This window comes from Eurypyga helias, unplaced genomic scaffold (assembly GCF_000690775.1).
Source record: "Eurypyga helias isolate BGI_N326 unplaced genomic scaffold, ASM69077v1 scaffold5707, whole genome shotgun sequence".
NCBI lineage: Eukaryota > Metazoa > Chordata > Aves > Eurypygiformes > Eurypygidae > Eurypyga > Eurypyga helias.
The window spans coordinates 14,557-35,752 of NW_010263552.1; the positions used below are offsets into that span (position 1 = coordinate 14,557).

At 39.2% G+C, this 21,196-nt stretch overlaps 1 protein-coding gene across 1 annotated transcript; it reads right to left on the reverse strand.

The window, feature by feature from the left end:
* Positions 1 to 944: 944 nt before the first annotated feature.
* Positions 945 to 20,574, reverse strand: SUZ12 (SUZ12 polycomb repressive complex 2 subunit; the record flags this gene model as incomplete). Its single annotated transcript, XM_010156074.1, has 12 exons — positions 945 to 3,387; positions 3,696 to 3,775; positions 4,308 to 4,506; positions 5,110 to 5,267; positions 6,209 to 6,352; positions 6,811 to 6,902; positions 10,382 to 10,559; positions 11,999 to 12,104; positions 14,983 to 15,085; positions 15,838 to 16,069; positions 17,491 to 17,576; positions 20,525 to 20,574. Coding segments are annotated over 12 exons (1,774 nt in total), but the record flags the coding sequence as incomplete, so codon positions are not given.
* Positions 20,575 to 21,196: the final 622 nt, after the last annotated feature.

Consider the following 21,196-nt stretch of genomic DNA (forward strand, 5'->3'; position numbering starts at 1 on the left):
CTTGGGACAACGCTGTCAGAACTGCCCTCAGGGAACGGCTCCTGCAGTCGCAAAGGTAACATCAACGTGCTGGTTTGGGGCTTCTGTTTCCTTTTGGTTAAGAAATTAGAACAGTTCAAACGATCTGCAACCACTTCATCCCAGGCAGTGAAACTTCACCTCAGCCCCAAAAAACCGAAGGGCTGCATTCAAGACACGCTGAAGGTTAACGACCTAAATGAGTGTTTTGGACTATTAAAGACTCACCAACTGCACCCTCAAGTCACACGCTGAGTTCACAGACCTGTTAAGATGATCACAAAACAACGTAGGAATCTGCCATGGACGTACCAGAGGCTGGATGAGGAGACCTTTTCCAGTGTCAGAGGGAAGGAGCCCGGCCAAGCGCTGTCCGAAGGTGTAGTCGGGACACAGCTGGCAGCCCCCGCTTCGACTCATTTTTAACACAGAGAGAGGTTTCTCTGTGCCTGCTCTCCCACAGCCACGACGCGGCCAAGCAGTGGGCTCCCTCACTTGCGCTCTGGCCTATCCGTCCTCTACCGGCCCAGAAGCACTGTTTTAAACCAACACCGTTTTAAACAAATAAACTCAGCATCTTGTAAGATCTGTTTGAAACATACCGCTGACACCTGAGAAAAGCACAGGTCGCGTGCGTAACCGACACCTCAGACGTGATACGTGTCACTTACAGTCCTGAACAGTCACACAACCTACAGCCCTGGCGCAGTTCTACCCCAGGGGAGGAGCACGAAGTTGCTACGATCCCGCTGAAAACGTGGCGGTTGCTGGAGACCCCTTAAACGTGGCCGAGTTCCTGTCCAGCCCCCGTTACCGGGAAGAGCCGTGCCCTGTGGAGACGAGCAGAGTACGACCTACGCAAGGTGCCGCCTGCGGCCTTCCTGCATGCGCAAAAATGACCGGACAACCATCGTGGCAGGTTTTGTATTACTGAACTTTATGTACAAAAGCCGATTGCAAATAAAACATTTAATGTAAAAACAACGGTTCATTCGAACAACTGACCTCGGTCTGGTTTGTTTCCGGTTGGGGTTTGGTTTTGGTTTTACATCTACTGTACCGTTCGGATTCTTTTTAACCAGCTTACATTGCATCTTCAAAATCTATCAAAGGTACATATAGAAAAGGCATCTTTATAAATAGAAAACAAAGGGATTTTTTCAGCTTTTATTATAAATTGACATGACATACAAAGTTTACTGGACAGAAGTAATTTCATTACTATTTTTGGGGGGGATCACCAACGTTTTGTGCAAACAATGCTAGCCTTCTTTTAAGCGTTAAGAGCGTAACTGCTTAAGAAATGACATAAGCAATAATCCTAGAACTACATCTCCCCTAAAATAATCTATTTTTTTACATATGTGCACAGCTTTAGCAAATTAAAGCCAGAGAGAAATGCTTGATGTACTAACCAGAGGCATAATTAGAGTTTGCTAAGAACTCAGCTGGCGAATTCAAGAAGTTTGTCATGAAAGCTGCAGTTTCCCTCTTTCCTATTTTGTACACAAAATCAGTGACTAAGAACTTAATACTGGATGACAAATCACATCCACACCATTAGTTAAATAGTCTCACAGTTAAACACATCTTAAGGACCATCAAAATCAGTATTTACATTTTATAAATTTCTGAAGACACCATTAGAAAGCTTATAGACCCCTTAAACAAACAGGGAACTGCATCTCATGGTGATGGAATGAAATAAAAAATTAAAAATACCTGTATTTACAGCAGCATTGTTCCTTTATAAATAAAGAATATGAAAAATGCAATATTTTAAGGATAATAAAAAATTGAGGTGATGTCACTCAACCACAGTGCTTGCTGGAATAAACCCTTCGGTGCTGATACTGTACCAGTAGTGAAACCACTTTCCATTGGAAAAAATCTGTAAACGTATGCATAAAATGTGTTAACAGCAGTGCAAAACTGCTCAAATATAGTTTAGTCAGCATCTTAGTATCTGTATTGAATACAATACATCACAGAATACTTGCATAAGAAGTGCAACACATTTTCTGGTCCAATTTTACAGTGCATTTTTCCCTCAAGAGTGGCATCTTGAAAGCCAAAGCTAAACCCACGGCCCGGACTTGCAGTCTGTACTCGGGCAGAAGAGCAGGCGCGCGCCGCAGAGCGGGGACTCGACGTCAGGCCTGCACGCTGCCTCGAGCCGGCTTTAGCATGGCACGCTACGACGCCGCGCCCAGCAACAAGGGCTGGCGTCAACTCGTTTGTGTAGCTGTGTAGGTGTGTAAGAAACATACAAAGGAGCTAATGTTCAAGTTTAAAATGGTACACTGGGTGATCAATACATCAGAATTATCCACGAAAAACCAAACTGCTGGTAACCTCAAAAAGCCAAGGTGGTACTTCACTGTGTCTGTAACACGAAAAGCCAAGATCTTTCCAAACAGGCACAAGACAAAGGAAGTGCTAAGTTTGCCAACTCCGATAATTTTAGTGTAAAAAAAAAATTAAGTTGTAATTCATGATCAATTGATAAATGATTTCAAATACAAGGATCAAGGTTAAACTTTAAATAGTGAGACGTTATTTTCACAAAAAGCTAACTGGAGAATTTCTAAAGAAGAAAAGCAGAAACTGTATCCCAATCCCCTTTCCCTAATGTTTCACAACTTCATGGTAGGAAAAACAGCCAGATACGGATGCAAAAACCTTAATATAAAAACGGTTTTACGTATACTTAAATTACGTAAATTCCATAAAGTTCTTAAGACACTAATTACTAAAATTACAAAAGGATTTTCATATTGCTCTTCATGCTCAAACTCTTAGAATATTGTCATTACATCACCAAAACCGATACACATGTAGTACTTGTGTAATTAACTGAATAGAAACCCTGTTGAAACAATATCCTTGTTGAAATCATTTATTTCCATCCAGCAGTGCCTGTTTGGAACCTCTGTATTTGTGGGTGTAATTCTTTATAGAGCTCATGCACCCTCCAATGTCACTTCGATGCTTGTCCCTTGAATGGCGTGTGACTTCTGACTTCAGAGCTTCTGCTTCTTGCTCTGTTTCGTGACACCTGAGATGCTATCCATTTCTGAAATTCTCTCTCTCAGATTATTTTCACTATATCCGTTTGTTGTCCCACTTTGTTCCTCAGAAGATTCCTCATCCGTTGGGGAGGCAGATTCTCCTTTCTCCAACTTCTGCTGCATCTCCCGGAGCCTGGCCACAGCTTTGTCTATTGACATGATGCTGATGAGGTTAAAGTCATGCATGCTGACCAGGTGTAGCATAAAGTTTCGACACAAGTTCTTCTTAATGATTTTTTGTCCGTAATTTTCAACAAACAGCATACAGGCATGATTCATTTGATTGTCAGCAATAAACCTGTCAAGTCAGAAAGCCATCGTTAGGCAAGTTTGGGAAACCAAGATACCCTGCAACAAGGTTGATGAGTGAAACTGCACAGGCCATCTATTACACACTCTCAGCATCTGCAAGGGTTTTCTTTCCAAAACCCCAGGGCTACTAAGTTTAAAAACTTACAACAAAAAGCTTGTTGCCAAATTATCCTTTAACGATCCTTTCCCAAACAACTGAGCTAATTGAAGTGCTCAGTGAAACACACTGCAAAATGGTAAACCGAACCTATACCACAATTTATTTGCCTCAAAACTAAGTTTCTAGTAACATACCCGTGCTTCATAACATGAAGATTCCATAATTTCATCACTTCTTTCTCTCCTTCGTTAACATCAGAAAATTCTTCAATTTGCTGGAGAGAGAAAGGATTGGGAGGAAGGAGAGGAAAAGAAACACACGCCCATCAGAACCGCATGTCTGCTGACAAGCAGTGAAAGCACACCTAAAATTCAGCATATGCCACACACCCCTCCCAGAAACAAGTACTGCTGAAAATTCAGGCACGGCAGTCCAGCCGGTCAGAAGAAAAGTCGTATCGTGCAGAGACCCGAGACAACCAATTCCTTCTGTAATTATACAGCCACGCCAGTGTGCCCTCCTCTGACTGCAGCATCTCACCTCTGAAGGAGAAAACCCGCCGCAGACCAGGGAAACTGGTCAGGACTCACGTGGGCTGAGCTAGCTTTGTAACCACAGACATACTTGAAAACACCCTGATTCCATGAATTTCCATCATTAGTGTCTCACCATCACAGAATTTCCTACTCACTCAAAGAAAACACGTGATTTTCACAATATGTGCCCTGTCTGCTCCTTACAACCGCAGACCATCCTTTAAAAACCACAGTCCATTTAAAATAATCTCGTGTAAATGGAATAATTACAGTAATGGTTTTCTCCCGTAGCCACTCAGGGTCCTTTTCATCCTCACTGTCTACTTCCATTTCTTGTGGACGGAGAGGTAAACACGTGTCACTGTGGAAATACAGCCGATTGTGCCCGCTGCTGTATGTTCGCTGCTGTTCTACTTCTCCATCTTCAGATTCAAGAAATTCTGACATACTTGCTTTCGTACGCTTTGGCCTAGCAGAATGAAAGAAATGGAACTGCTTTCAACCATCATATCAAATATGCAAATACTAGGAACTGGAATTGATTAATACAAACTATTCTTACAAGCTTCAGCTTACAAAAATGTTTTGGGTGGGGACAGAGGAAATCATAGAATGGTTTGGGTTGGAAAGGACCTTAAAGTTGTCAACCAGTCCAACCCCCTGCCACGGGCAGGGACATCCTCCACTAGACCAGGTTGCTCCAAGCCTCATCCAGCCTGGCCTTGGACACTTCCAGGGAAGGGGCATCCACAGCTTCTCTGGGCAACCTGTCCCAGTGCCTCCCCACTCCCTGCAGGAAATCACCAGCAATGAAATAAACCTCATTGAAAACCCAACACCCCACTCCAACACACATCACCTTTTGAGGAAAAAAAAAGGATTTAAAAGTTACATCATTGTGAAAAAAATACCTCAACTGAGAAGATGTAGAAAAATCACCGGTGAAGTTACCATCCTTCAATAACATTTTCTGTAGTCACAAAGCATCATAACTGAATGACAGTAAAATGAAACACTTCTGTGCACCTACACGTTTACAAATGCAGCCAGACCTCGTTTCCCATCTCCCTACCTGCAAACAAGTATGTGTGTAATCGGAGTTCTTTTGACCGGTCCGTTGCGACTGAAGGCAAATCCAGGCTGACGATGGATATCCTGGGGATTTCCTGCGTAGGAGCCATCGTAGCACTCGTTGATAGACACGTCTATCCTAGCACCTTTTGGATGATACTGAAACAGGTAATTGCAAACACACTTAGCAAACAGTAATGGCAGCACAGTGGGAGGTTTAAACAAGTAACCTCTTCAATTCCAAATACACTGAATATCACCCCATCAATAACCAGACAGAGCTCTAGTTTCCTTTTATAACACCCAAATCATTTTTAACCTCTGGAAACAAATGATACTAAAGCTTCCTCGCTCTGTACCATTTTACTGTTTTATGTAAACCATTCAGAATAGAACTCATTATAAAATTAAGAAAAATACCACAAAGACTGCTAACAAGCACCCCAGAAACCCAAAACTTTCTACATTTTATAGAATCACAGAATGGTTTGGGTTGGAAGGGACCTTAAACATCATCCAGCTCCAACCCCCTCCCATGGGCAGGGACACCTTCCACTAGACCAGGTTGCTCAAAGCCTCATCCAGCCTGGCCTTGGACACTCCCGGGGATGGGGCATCCACAGCTTCTCTGGGCAACCTGTCCCAGTGCCTCACCACCCTCCCCATGAAGAATTTCTTCCTGATATCTAATCTAAACCTCCCCACTTGCAATTTAAACCCATTACCCCTTGTCCTGTCACTACAGGCCCTTGTAAAAAGTCCCCCCCATTTCCTAAAGCTTCAAGAGACTTTCACCCAAGTGTAGATTACACTGCTTTCTAAATCACATAAAAAGAACACATTAATACAAAAGCAGTAGTTATAATTAAATTCATCCTCCAGTGATTAACATTATTTTTAAAAATATATAAATATATATTTAAAAATGTAGTCAAACCCACATTTTTTTCCCCATTCATGTAACATTCAGAGGAGGCTGTATGTAACCTGTGGATACAGCCCCGCACCTTAACGGGCCAGCAACAGAATCACCACATACGTAACATCTGTGACAGGCTGTACAGTGTTTCATACTGCTACACGACAAAAAGATTACTTACAACATAATTAAAGATAAATCTGCTGTGGCAAAGCTTAAGATGTTTGAGTAAACTATACAACTTCCGACAGTTCAGTGTGCACCATGGGCAATGCAAGTCGTCTCGAGCTTCGGTCTGCTGTCTCGTGTTGTTGTTATACAGGAACTGATGCAAACAAAGGGACAGGCAGTGTTAGCACCGAATGCGTTTCGTTCATTAACCTCCCAAACCCCAAAGCAAGGTTGGACAGCACTTCAGGAAACCTCCGAGGCTAACAGTAAGCTCTTGGGAACACGACACCAGGTCAGCGTACCGAAACTCCAGTATTTCAAGAATGTTTCCCCCATAGGGAGGACCACCTGTCCCCGTCCAGATGTCTAACATGAGACATCCTTTGTACTTTGGAACATCAGACGTGCCCCCAGGAAGATCAGTTTTCTAAAATACTTCCTGAAAGGACAAATATGTGGAATGGCTCTTAGTAAGTGAATCTGAGACCCCTCAAGGCATCCACTGAACATGCAAATGGAAATTTCCACCCAGCTCAGAAAAGAAGTGAACATTTTAATTCCATGCAACATTTACGTTCTATTTTTTTGCCCTCCGACGCTTTTTTCCAATACCTGGTAAAATATCCGCAACTTTTGCCGAGGTTCATTTAAAACATCTCTCTCTTTTCTCGTTTGAAGGTCTGTCGGCAACGACTCTTTCACAGCTGAAAAACACACACAGATACACATTTCTTCAGTGAGGAGGAAAAAGAGACTTTGTTTCTTCTTGCCCAAGCACTGAAGTTCTGAGGGACACACTGCTGCTGAAGGAAATGGGCTACTCTGGTGTACTTATGTCCAAGGAGCTTACAGCAGCAACAAGGAAGTCTTGATGCTCAGCTTCATTCACCAATCTACAGGCAAACCCACCACTTTTTAAACACCACACGTATCTTCAGTTTTGGACAACCCTTCAGAGAACTTAGGTTGTCAGGTAAAAAGCAACATTTTTCTTGCTCCACTTAACCCAAACAGCGAATTTGTTAGGTATAGCTAAAAGCAGGTGTGGCTAGGAAATAAAAGAGAAGCACTGCTTTCAGAGGCTGCACGGCAATCATTGCTTAAAGACACGTTCAGAAGCTTCCCAAGTCACAGAACAGTATGAAATGCACCGAGACAAAAATATTTAACGAACTTTCACCCTCAACTCTCATCCCTCAAACACGTTTGTGTGTGCAATGGCACAGCTCAGTTGCCTCTCAGCCTCTTCCATACATTTTAGTCTCAGTAAGATTATTTGATTCCATACAATTAACAGGAAACCCCACATAGCTAAGCATTTTTATAAACCTACGCTCAGGAGAAACCAAATAATGGCATTACTTTCTTCTGAATGGCGAAAGAGATGGCAAAACAAGTCTCAGCTCTACTGACATAAGGAGATCTTTTAGAAGATGCACCTATTTCTTTAGTATTCTGGAGAACAAGGGAAATCTTATCCTTTTTCTGTATGAAAAAGCAAGGAGGCCTGACACTTCAGCCTGCACCACATCAGAGAAATTACAATTCCATGGCTCAGTTACTTTGAGCACTTTGTAATTACAGCAAAGCTTAAGCCACCACATTTAGAAAGTCTTTGATGTCGTTATTCCATTGGTCTGCCCTGGGAAACATGCCAAAGTAAAATGACAACACCAAACTCTTATACCCTTGGGAAAGATGCACTGGATCTCTCTCTTTCACTATCACAACCTCTTCCTATTTTCAGTCTCTCCCTTTCTTGGTATTCAGAGACTGAGAACAGCACAACCATCATAAACACCCTGCAGTGCTGCACACTGCGCTGCGGCGTGTTCTGTACGAATATATCTGTACTATTTTGGAATGTGGCTCTTGCTGTAACTTCACCAATTTACTGGAATATTTTGCTTCTCCGATACAAGAAAAAAATGGGTTCTATCAGTACATCAGCAACGCAGCCTTGCCACATCCCTATTGCCTCCACATTTATCATCTAGTGAACTAACACACACCTTCTAGCGTCAGTCAACATACCAGCATGTCTTTTGCAAGTCTCAGCATAAAACCTGCCTAACAAATTACAATATATGTCTCCAAGAAACTCTAAAAAACAAGGAGGCCTGGTATGAGGAAGTAAAGAGAAAGCAGAAATACTACAGCCAAAGTTCAAGTACTTCCCTGCTTCTAATGGAAATTACTTTGTGCTTGTGTGCGTTGAGTGTCAGCCATTCATCCCGATTTGGGAAATCTAAGTGTCTGCCATCCCTAGCTCAGCTAAAATAGTCAGTTTGAAAGACAGGAATCCGTCTTATTTAAATATTATTGTACAAAGATATCAGTAGATTGGCTGAGGATGTTAGGGATCATCCTAGATAGAGGCTTCTGCACAGGCAGGCGTGAAATTCTTCTTGCTCTAACTTTTGTATTACTACACATTAAAGCCCTAAAAGCAGTGAAAAGAATTGCTACTCTTACAAAGTCCCACCAGAGATGAGCTACTTTTGACCCACCAAGTTTCCCAACATACACTGCAATACAACTGCACAAAAAGCATGTTTGGAAAAGCATTTATTTTTTTCATCATAATCTTTCTCCTGCTTATCCCTGCTACGGCTCCAAAACCTCAGTTACATACCCAGCACTAAACCAAACTGAAATACCATTTCACACAAATTCTCCAGTGCGCTGCCACAGCTGAACCCCAAAACTCCAGGCAAGGCAACTCTTGGCAAACAGTGCCCGGCTACGTACCCCAGGGACTAAGCCTGGAAACAGAACCACCTCCAGATAATTACTTCTGTAACAGGGGCCTTGAAGTTTCCTTAATCACACAGTTCCAATCTTGTTACTAGCCTGAAAATACTGACTACTCCGAAGTGAACTGGGTGCCAGCTGAGAGACCAGGTATGTTCATAGCTCTTTCAAGGAGCAGCCTGTTGCATATTTAAGTTTTCCAGCTGTCCTTGGGCCTTACTGCACACTACCTGCTGTATAGCTGCATCCCTTTGTGAAGCTGATCCAGTTACTCCCACTCCAGCAGCTATCCCAGTATTTGCAAGATCTAAACAACTCTAAGGAGAAAAAAATTCACGGGGCTGTTTTTAATATCTAAACAATGTCGTAATACTACAATCTTCTACAAAACATCTGCCATGGTTTAACGCCAGCCGGCAGCTGAGCACCACAGAGCCGCTCGCTCACTCTCCTCAGAGTGGAATGAGGGAGAGCACTGGAAAAGTAAAAGTGAGAAAACTTGTGGGTTGAGATAAAGACAGTTTAAAAGGTAAAGCCAAAAAGTCTTGAAAACAAAGCAAATAGGGAAAAGTAGTTCAACAATAGATACAGATTAATTTACATATAACAAATACAGACTTACCTCACGTTGTAGTAACAGTTTACAGACTTGCTGTGATTCTTACTCACACAGAATTATTTTTAGACAGTACTAACTGTAAGCCTGCATTCTATCTAGACAACCTCAGATTGCCCAGAATGAATAAAACCAGAAAAAACCCTTAGGCCCAAACAAAAGTCTGTTAACTTGTCTGAATATGCAGAAAATGCAGCTAAATAATAAAGAAAAAAAAAATTGTGCTTCCATCATGGGACTGTGCCTCGCCATCAAACTGTCTAACAGGGAGATTGGTGCCAGTTCAAAAGCGTTCTGAAAGAACCCGAGTTACCTTTACACCACCAACACGCAATGGAACATACGCGATTTCTGACAGTTTGTCACATTTCACTGTAGCAGCTACGCTTTCCAAGAGATAAACAGATCATCTCATGGACAAATTTTAAAACCAATTTCACTACAAAGCATAAAAATGAACTTGTTAATACTATAGATTTAAAAACTGACAGAAGTTATTAAAATTAGTACAGCAAAACAGACACAACTACAAGTCCTATGCACAGATCCTCCTCCTGATTTATTTCACAGCAAGATTTATGAGCACTGTATATAATTACTTCAATATTGTTTAATTCAAACAACCCACTATTTTTAGCTTTTAAACTTGCCTTTAAAAAAGTATTAAATATGGGATACAACAAAGCCCATTCATTTGGGTTTTTTTTCCATGTTTAAGATTACCTGAAGCAGTTACACCCGTAAGACAGGAACCTTGAAGCACAGAAGTGCCAAGCAGATGCTTATGCAGCAGCAAAACCAAGGTTTGCTTACCTATAGTCTGAGTAGGTTTAACAGAATTGGGCTTGTTTTCTTGAGGGAGGCTTTCAGAATTTCTTGTTGCAAGAGGCTTAGCTATAGGAGCTGTAGACTTATCATTTGTGTCTCCTGTCCAGCGAAGAGTAAACTGAAGCGTAGGTCCCTGAGAAAATGTTTCAAATGGAGGCAATCTCTGGGGGGGGAGGAATCAAACCAGCAGAATTAGTGTCTTCCCATGTACAAAGACAATCCTGAGAAAGTAGTCACAGAATGGGGACAGATGTATTTTTTTAATCACTTTGAGTCCTTGTGTTTGACATAAGCATAAACATTTAGATATACTAAAAAAGAAGGTGAAAGAGCTGACTGGGCAGTTTCCTGCACATTACTGAGCTACCACATCATGCACAAACTGTTGCACACACACTGATCTTTATGAAACACCAAACACTACACAGCATGGCCCTGACTAGAAAGAGAACAGCACTTACACACCATCCAGCTGCCAGTGTACTTTCTGCTCACACCTACGTCTAATTCTGCAGTCGAAGCTATTACATATTAATACACAAGCTTTAAAAAACACACTGCGCTCTGCTGTGTACACTCCTGTAATAACCTCCTATGGATATGTTCTTGTATTCCACTCACCAAGATAACAGACCTCAGTCAAGTCCAAATGCTTATTATCAAGTATCATACCCTAAATTTAAGATGGGATTCTGTAACTGCATTGATAAAAGGTCTTTATTATATATATAGGCCTTATTACATTAGAGAAATGCTATTGCAAAATCAGAAAAATAATATATACACACACACACTTTTAATCACATTTACATGTGGAGGATCTCTTCCTATAATCTTCCTAAAAGCTGTTTCTAGCTTTTTCAATTTTCATTTCTCAAACACAATTTATTCCAGGTAAAGGCTGAACAGAATAAGAATTTATAACTGTATTTCTACTATATCCTTTGGTTCATCTCTGCTTTTTTCCTAAGTATATAATCATGTTGACTCATGACTACTTTGCAACCATCTAGAATTTTTTATCTTCTCTTCAGGCTGGTACTCTCCCAGGACACAGGAGCAGGTGACTAAGTGCACACAATCACCTGCATTCACTGTATCAATGAGTGTTGATTCAACTCAGTCAACAATTTCTCCTACACTGACGCACTCTCTTCCTTTCATCACTAAATCTCACCAGTATTCTCTTAAGGTATGTGAGAGATCACACCTATGAATGCTCTGGGTTCTTCTTTCTTTCCCCAGAATATTGTGCTTCTGCAGTTTGCTCGTTTTGATCTGTCCCACTTGAACTTATTACAGTAACAAACCTTTAATCTGCCTGATTTTGTAAGACAGAAACTCAGGAGTCATTGAAAGAGACAGCTGTCATACCTACAGTAGTTAACATCTGCTTGTATTAACGATCTAGTGCAGCCAAAGCTTTACTAAACCAAGAGCTAAATTAAAACACGTGTCCACACATCCTGAAAGTACTATCCCCTGACCAATTTAATCCACCTTCAGAGGAACAGCCACTGTCTACACTTTGACATGTGTTCCACCTTAACCCAGGCCATTTTAAGTGAAGACAGGTCTTTCAGCTACTAAAACAATCCATACCTTCCCATCAAGTATTGTTTCCCATGTTGCTCTTTTCTTGCTAATGGGACACTCTTCCATTTCCTGCATGGCCACTTCATATTCCCCATCCAGAAGCTGCAAGCGCCTGCCAAGACAAAGTATGTATTGTGAGTAAAGCAGCTCGTTTTTATTGTTTGCCAAACAATTTGTAAATTGTGGACTATATTTCACTTCACAGTAACTAAATTTTCATGAAACTAAAGGCAGATTTTTAGGCAAAGTTATTTGGCAACTAAGTGTGAATCTTAGGTAAATACCATCCATAATGAAGAAGCTGCCTAATGCCAAACATGAATGCAAAATGCCCCAGCCAAGCGATTCCAAGAGATGTAAGACAGCTATTGTTAATACAAAAGTACTACGATTAGTATCTTTCTGTCACGAAAGAAAAACCAAACTGAATTACACCCCTCACACCCATCTCCTTTATTCCTGCTTTATTAATAACTCCTCTGTTCTAGCAAACTAATCAGACCTCCAAAAGTAAAGAATCCCATCTTCAGATCCAAGCCATGTCAGATGTAACCTTAAAATTGACTATGTTGAAGTTCCCTTAAGTATGACATTCTCAAAGAGCAAACAAACAAAACTGCTTTACGTAGCCTAGAATGGGTAATTCACACGTTAACCAACACGCTAAGTTTTCTGCAGTCCGAGAAGACTGCCAAGTGCACATGCTGCAGAACCCTCAAATGAGACAAATGAAAAACATCTAAATAAAATATCCAGCTGGATAAGGAAACAAAGAGACATTTCTCAGACTATTTTGGCTGAGGTCAGAAAATGCTAAGTGCAAGCTTTCACGTAAGTCTACCAATAGGTCAAGATCTACACTCTCTGCCCCCCCTCCAGCTCATATTTCATTCAGGTCAGCTTTGGATCATCTCAGCTGACCAGTTTTACTTTCCTCCCTAGCCCACCCTCTTTCCTCCTCTGTAGCAGTCTGTTCAGTGAGGATCGAGAAATTCTGATTTTTTCTTAGTTTTCTTTTGTTGCCACATGCTGAACAGCACAGGAGAAGCAAAAAGGAAAAAGCATGGAATCAAAAGTATAGTCTCAGGAAAATGTTTCATGGGTATGTATGTTTTCAGGATACCAACACAAATCAGCACGTAGTATCAATTTACAATGCGACCTCACTTTCCCACGATTCTGTGTTTTTCCTTTTGAGACATTACTTTCTGAAGCAGTGGCTCTCAACTCCTGATGACAGATCACAAGCTACAGAAGCATTATTCAGAATAAATGAGTTGTTGCTAAGTAGATAAATTTCACGTGAATGTATGCTAAGTGTTACACAGTTTGTACCTGGGAATTGTGTCTTGCAGAAAAAGGCTCTTTCTAGACCCTTCAGCCTTCTACAATGAGAGATACTGGAATAGGTAAACTTCAACCTATCTTTTTCTTTTACATGTAAACTGCATTACAGCAGAAGTATCTCAGAAGAATAAAGTTATAAACACACCAAGTAAGCCACCAGAGACCTTTTACTGTATTTCCTGACAGCATCTTGCAAAACACTAACTCCATCATTTACTCTATTTACCCACACCACAAAACAAAAAACCAACATATAAATAGAGCAGATGGTGGCCTTAAGACAATACTTTTTCTAGATCTGCATGATACGTGTAATTCTTTCCCAGGCATGGAGTCTGGGTAAAATTACTTATGTTAACAATTTCTCAATCAAACAGCAAAAAGATGTTAACATAAATGAACAGTTTATACCTTAAAAAAATCCACATATAATAAGCTGTTAAATCGATTAATATTACAAAGATGGCTTTTCATATAAAGTAAAACTTAAAATATTTTCTTAAAAATACTCATTTTTATGCATGATTTGGTTCTGCTGCAAATCAGTGTGACTTGCTCAACTGTATGGCTGAAAACATCTATTTTATGTATCACTACACACCCACCTAATGGTTCATAGCAGGTTTAACATACTGAACTTCTCCACTTGAATTAAGTAATAGTAAAGAACAAAATACTGTCAAGACTTCTTAGAAGATACAGATTAAAGAAGGACATTTATTTAAAAAACTACTCAAAATACAAGACTTCTAAAACTGTATTTGGATGAACAACCATTTTGTCAGAATCACTTGGAACTATGTTCTAAGAAGCAGCCTCTTGAAGCTGTAATTCCTATTTTTACTAAAAAAGAAGTATCTAGATACAACATCTAGCCATAATCTACATTTGCCATGGACAGAACTCTTCATTTCATATACTGATTTTTGGCTGTTGCTGGTATTATCTTCTGCAGGATAAACAACTACAATGTCCACTTAGTGGGTATGCTACTTCTGAGATATCTGGATTGCTCTAAGCTACAGCTATGTATGAATTCACCCCACTCCACCTCCTTTAAAATATATTAAGTAGTGTCAAGATAACATAATAATATTTCATCACATAAACTACAAGACAGAGTAAGCTCATTATGATTTTAACTACTTGTTTTATTTCACTGTAGTAATGGAGACCTAATGTCTTCTTTAGGTGCCAGCAGAACGAAACGTGTGACTGCATCAGCAGGAGCCAGGGCACAGAGAAAATTATGCCAGCAAATAGAATATAAGGAGTAAGCATATTTCAGAGACTTGTTTGTTTTACTTTTTAATTACACTGTCACTGACCTTTAACAGAACAAGAGAAATTACACCTGTCAAAAAACTGTCAAGGAGCAGATGAACTGATGCATATTAACAGGACAATACTCAAGTTCGTAAATGGGAGCTATTTACAACTGTCAGTGAAAAGGTCTCAGTATAAAATGTGCATTATGAAACCTGCAGATTTAAAAAAATAAAAAACCCAAGCCTAAGCTTTTATTGCAACTACCAACTAAAAATGCATCCAAAGACAGCCAACACTGAAAATAAAGAACAGATTTAATATGAAACCAATTCATAACGATTAGCAGAAGCAATATTTATTTTGGATAATATTACCTGTTTTTATCAAATACAGTCATTTGTGCTACAAATGTCTTTTCCCCATCTTCGCGATTCGAAGAGTTTCTTTTTCTCCTAGCTGGAAGCTCCTCGTTGACATCTGTACAGAAGAAACATGGTATTCAATTACTATGTAAGCACAGATTCAAAAGCCCGAGCAGCTCCTATGCAAATGTAAAATTTAACTGGCTGTTGATTATGTCAGATGTGTCATACAATATAAAAGGACATAGTATTTAATGAACAGCTCAACAGCACTTTGCTTAACAGTAATTATATTTTTGTTATGTGCACACAGATTCATAGACCCATTACTCTGTCAGCATTAGGAATCTGGGATGTGACCTTCCTCCTCTTGTAGTTATAAGATAGTGAGAAAGTTTTTCATTCTACGCGCGCTCTTCAATGTTCTAACATTTGTGATGTAACATAACATGACTTGATGAGAATAAGAAAATAGCTTTTAAGAATTTATTAAGGTATTTTCTTAACTGGCCAGTCATTTAGTTTTTATGAGTGACCATGACAGCCCCTGCAGCAGAGTCAGTAGTGACCAGAGTTGTTGGAGGTGTAACGCTAGTGACCGCAGGGCTCTCTTATATTACTCACCACCCAACAGTGTTGCCTCACACCTTCACACATTAGTAAAAATTGGTGTGAAATTAGCTACCAACTGTATTTCAGCCCCTTGAGAAGACTGTTAACAGATTATTTTAGTCTTGAAAAGACTGCAAATTCAGTCACTCATCCATACTGGCCCTTCCCAGAGTACGACATACACTGCTGATGAAGACAACTGCATACATGGCTACAAGATAAACTGTGAAAAGCATATTTGAAGATTGAAGTTACCGATGTTTTCATTAGTTTCACCATTGATCAGTCCATTAAACTCTCTTCTTCCTGGGCGAGTTACTCTGAATAACAACGAGTAAGACTTCACCATATGGCTGTTGCTTGGTTCAAACTCATTGCTGGAAACTGCAAGTGATGGGAAGTTGCCTGGTTTTATTTGGCTGAGGTCTGGGTTTAAAGGCACCTGCTTTTTACCTGTAGGAACCTGTCTTATCGGACAACTGACATCCTGTAGGAAAACAAGAAAGCTAAGGTTTAGGTTTTTAGCATACAAAGTCAAGACATTAAAATTTATATAGTTTACAAAGTATACTTGACCTGCCATCCTTCTGAAAATAAGCCCTGTAACAGATGTTAAAAAAATCTGGAATAACAATCCCAGGTTTTAAATGTAAAACAGATATTTGAAAGTGTAAATAAAACTGGCATTTTATAACCCCTTCTGGCAGCAGCCATCTTTCTCTATGTGATTAAATTAACACTAACATGAGGCATTCGGAAAGATTGTAGAACAGTCATTAATACTAATTTAATTCTGTTTACCTAAAGGAATTGAATGTTTTGGTTATATATATATTTCAAGGGCTTCCTATCTTCTCCTTCCAATATTACAAAGTGCACTTTGTGCTATCTGGGAGATAAAGAACCACTTACCTAGCATTTATTATATTCAGTATCTCTCAAACAGATCATTGAACACTGTGTATTATTGGAAAAACAAGGCAAGACGGACTAAGCATGAAACTTGCAGCAAAACACTTCAAATAACCATCAGCACCTCCTGCTTTTACCATATTTAACCACACTATGGCAAGAAACAAAATTGGCTAGAAACAATATTAACTCTTAAAAACATGTCAAAACAGCTTAACATTCTTGGGGAAAATATACAAAGATCTGACTGCAAATCTTGCCCTTTCTGGTTAAAAATTACAGCATGCATTACTGAGCCTCTCATATTCCCATTGCTGTGAAGATAATGTGCCAACTGGTATGAAACAAACAGCTGAAACTGCAAGAAAATTCAAATATGCTTAAAAAAAGATATGAAAATTCTTTATGATTCACAGTTGCTAAAAATCTGCAATAATTGAGATCATCAATGTAAAAAACATAGGCACAGAAAAAAACCAAGGGAAGAGATGACTTGGCAGATAACTGGGGAATTCTAAACAATTACAATTTGTTCCTTTTTATTTCTAAACTCTAAAAGGCATAGATTGTTTTATGATTCTGTGATTGCCTGGTTTACTTAAGCCTCTGGACATCACAACAGAATTAACAGTCTAATGATGTGCTACAAAAAATTTGAAGTAAAAATAGAGGTGGCTGGAATTCATGCTGAGTGAATCTGACTTACAAGCAAGCTACATTCAATGAACAAAGCTGAACGTTTTTTTAGACTTCCAGTTACTTCTCACAAAACAGAGCAAAATCCATGTTTGAATATATAAATATTTGCTTCTTAAGAATCCCTTACCCAGTCAATAGGAAACAGCTTGGGTAGATGAACTCCTAAAGACTCCATTGATCTCAACAGAAGCATCATCTCACCATTACTCTGTTGTATGGCAATGTTAATTAGGTATTCTAGAATCAGGTCAACATTTTACTTTAAGGTATATTGATTGTTTGTCAAATCGTTTTTACCTTTCGTTTCTTGTGGCAAACTTTCACAAGCAGTACTTCCAGGGTCACAGAATTTTGTTCATTCTCTGAGTTTTGTGATGGCTTATCTAAACAGAGAAATATTTTAAGTTCTGAAAAAGTGAACACGTGTTCAGTGGTATAAATCCACTTGTAACTACTTTTTAACTGTAGATGTCTCCAGGCACAAAGGCCTCCAGTCAAATTCTAAGTTTCAGTTTTCCCCAAACTTACTGCAAACTCCCACTTGAGAACATATCCTACCTAACTATTCTAATAGTAGCAGATTCAAAAGCATAGCTGGTTTCCAACGTTCAAAAGAGTAAGCTTGCTACCTTTGGTATTGCCAAAACCTTTTTATAGCAGGGAAAAAGGATACAGGTAGATTTAAGGAATGTCAGAATACTCTAATTACAGACAAGTCAAATTATTTCCTACAATAATTTTTTCCTTTTCAGCTTGCAAACTTATTTTGTTTGCATCAAATGTTAAGATCCAGATGCAATCAGATAGGGGGAAAAAAACAAAACAAAAACCCAAACACAAAATAAACCCACCCACAAACTTAAGGATTATGCAAGGTTAAGTATGTGCAGAATAGACACTAAAGGATTCTTGAAATAATATTATAAAAGTCTTATTTTCTAAGACTCGGCTTCACACTCTATGCACCATAAATTTCCTGGAGCCTGGAATCTTCAAGACCACTGCTGCCAGCAGTATGATCAGCAATGGCAGTTAAGAACTGCCTTACCAAATAAATTTCACTGTATAATAGGAGAACCTTTAATCATGTGAATTTATATTTATTTGGACATGTGTCCTCATATGGAGGAAGAGTAGAAATATAAGCCTCGATTGTATATGTGGGTAAAACACAGTTTGTGGAAGAAATTCTGAAAAATAATGATCAGTCAAAACTGGATGAATCTGTAAGAAGTTATTTCTGCTCTTTTAAAATACTACAAATATCATTATGGGCTTAAGTTAAAAAGCACAATGGCTTCACTCTAGTCCATGTCACAAAGAATCTGACATTCAGCGAAGTACTTTGTTATGCTCATCAGATACAGAAAGCAAAGCTTCAGCATAATACAGACAATATAACCCATGCCTCGTCATTTCCCTTCCTCCTGACACTATATCCACACTGAACAAACTTAAGGTGTTTCAGTCAAGACAGAGTTCTGGTAAGTCATCAAAGACCCTCAGAGCAGTTTTATGAAACAAGTGGATTTTTAAAAATTGTAAACACAAGACATGATTAGAAATCTTGGCAAATGCAGAAACTGAAGACAGGGGTGACCCCAACCAAAACTCCACCACACTCTCAGTTCCAAGAGTTCTTAACATAATTTCTATCCAGAGAAATAAGCATATTAATTTTGCCATCTTTGTTAATTTAAATATTTTTTCTATTTAACATTCACTATCACATACATTACTCGGTACGCTTTTCTACAGTACAAATGACCTCCAGGCTCTCACTGTATGTAGTACTCTCCTGAAGTGAAAGGATATTTTTTGTATTTAACATTCACTATCACATACGTTACTCACTGGTACCCTTTTCTACAGTACAAATGACCTCCAGGCTCTCACTGTATGTAGTACTCTCCTGAAGTGAAAGGTTTTTATAGTTAACAGTGAAGCCACATAATCTAAAGAGTCAAAACCACACAGAGTCATATTAACATCTTGAAAAATCTAGTACAGTCTATGTGTGTGCAAGACCACACCATTGTAGAAAAGCAGTAAGGAAAGGAAGGTCTGTGAGCAAAGCCTGTGGAACAACAATCCTATCCACTCAGAACTTTAATATCCATAGGAGAGGTTTACTGCTACATCGTGTCCTGCAAGGATCTGGTTTTGACGCTACATATCCGAATCTAAGACACATCAGCAAACCCTATGCTCCAGCTCTATTCTATATGTCTCTATTCTTATCACTAGCGGCCCCAGAAGTCCCTTGTGGCTTCCCAGCTTAAATACGGAAGGCAACATAGAGCACGATGCTCCTGAGGGTAGAAACAAGATGAATACTATCCACTGAGACCAGCTGTATTCTCCAGTTCCAGAAGCAGAATGTTCCTAACCTATGGATTTGAATAACCTTCCCAGCCTAACATTACAGTTTAATAAAGAAGTGATTCTGAAATCCAGACATTTAGAACTTCTAACTTTCAAATATCTTGCTGAATAGATCTGGTAAAGCGTATAGATCCGAGGAGGAAACATAACTTTTAAAAAAATCCACACCAAAGTACAAAACCTGCTACATGGCCAGTTATTAACTTCTACATCCGAGACTAAGATGCCATTCAGAATAACTTTAACCAAAAAATTAGAAACAGTTTTATCTTAATGGTTAAACAGCTTTTATTTTTCCCAGGGAAGTATGAAGACAGTGAATTTAGCCATGCCTATACAGCACAAAACATGTCACTTCTGCTTTCGTTAAAGGAACAGAACCCTTCATTCTGGTCTGGGAAGTCCAATATTCCAATTTTGAGAGGTAAAGCCTTATGTGCATAAAAGACACAATAGAACATGATTTCTGTTGCTTTTACAACCAATGACATGGCCTTTGCCTCATTTCTAGGCTCTACTTGATAAAACTTATTCTCAGACTTTTATTTTATTAAACACATTGAATCTTCTAATTATTTGAAGGCTTTAAAAAAAAAAAAAGACACAAACTTAAGGGTTTTTTTAAAGCTACTTCAAATACCCCAAAGACCCACTCCCATAAAATCACTTTCCTCAGGAACTCCTGGAGAAATACTTCATTGTCCATTTTATAAAATCACTGTTTTGACTCAAATCACAGAAGGCTTACTGCTTAACATTATAATTATGCTACAATATATTTAAATTGCTACTGATATTATAACTAATGGGGCAGTCTGAGCTTAAATAACTTATAATCCACAAACAGCAAAGATTCAAAACATTCAAACATCCCGCTCACAGATCTATACGAATTCCAAAGTTGCTATGCAAATGAACAGTATAGTGAATGAATTAGCAAACATACCATTTTTATGGAAGAACCCAGTAAACGTAAGTTGCAAATGAGCAGACAAGCTGAACAGAAAAAAAAAGAAAGGAAATGTTAGAACAAATCTGTATTTTCTTGTCACAGCAGCCACTCCGCTCCATTTACTGATGTCCAGGACAGGCCTACACAAGGAGCAGAACTATAACGAAACGTCCCATCCTTCTATCTTGGACATGGCCTGGACACAGCAGTTGTGATTGATGCAAAGTTGTAGACCAGTGTTCTCTTTACTGACTGATCATCTATGTATTCCATGATGGGATACGTTACCAAAAAAACCCAAAACAGAGGTTTAAACACTACAGCAGAAGGGCATTGTCTGAAGACGTATCTTGCCTTCACTGGCAGGCAAACACGTTTCCTAGACATTCATCAGTAACAGACATTAATTCTGGTGGAAATTTTCTACAACTGCAGCCTGAACCATGCATTTGGTATTTTTTTTTTTTTAACAAGTATTTTAAGTTTGGTAAGCAGAATCGTTACAATGGGGAAGCTACCGCATCAGAAATGAAGATTAAGTCACATCAAGTGGGTATCATCCATAACATATGCAATCAAAATAATTACATCTGTTTTGTCTCATAGCATTGCAGCTCACAGCCTAGACCATACTCTGCTGACTGCAGACCTTTTTATTTCATAGAA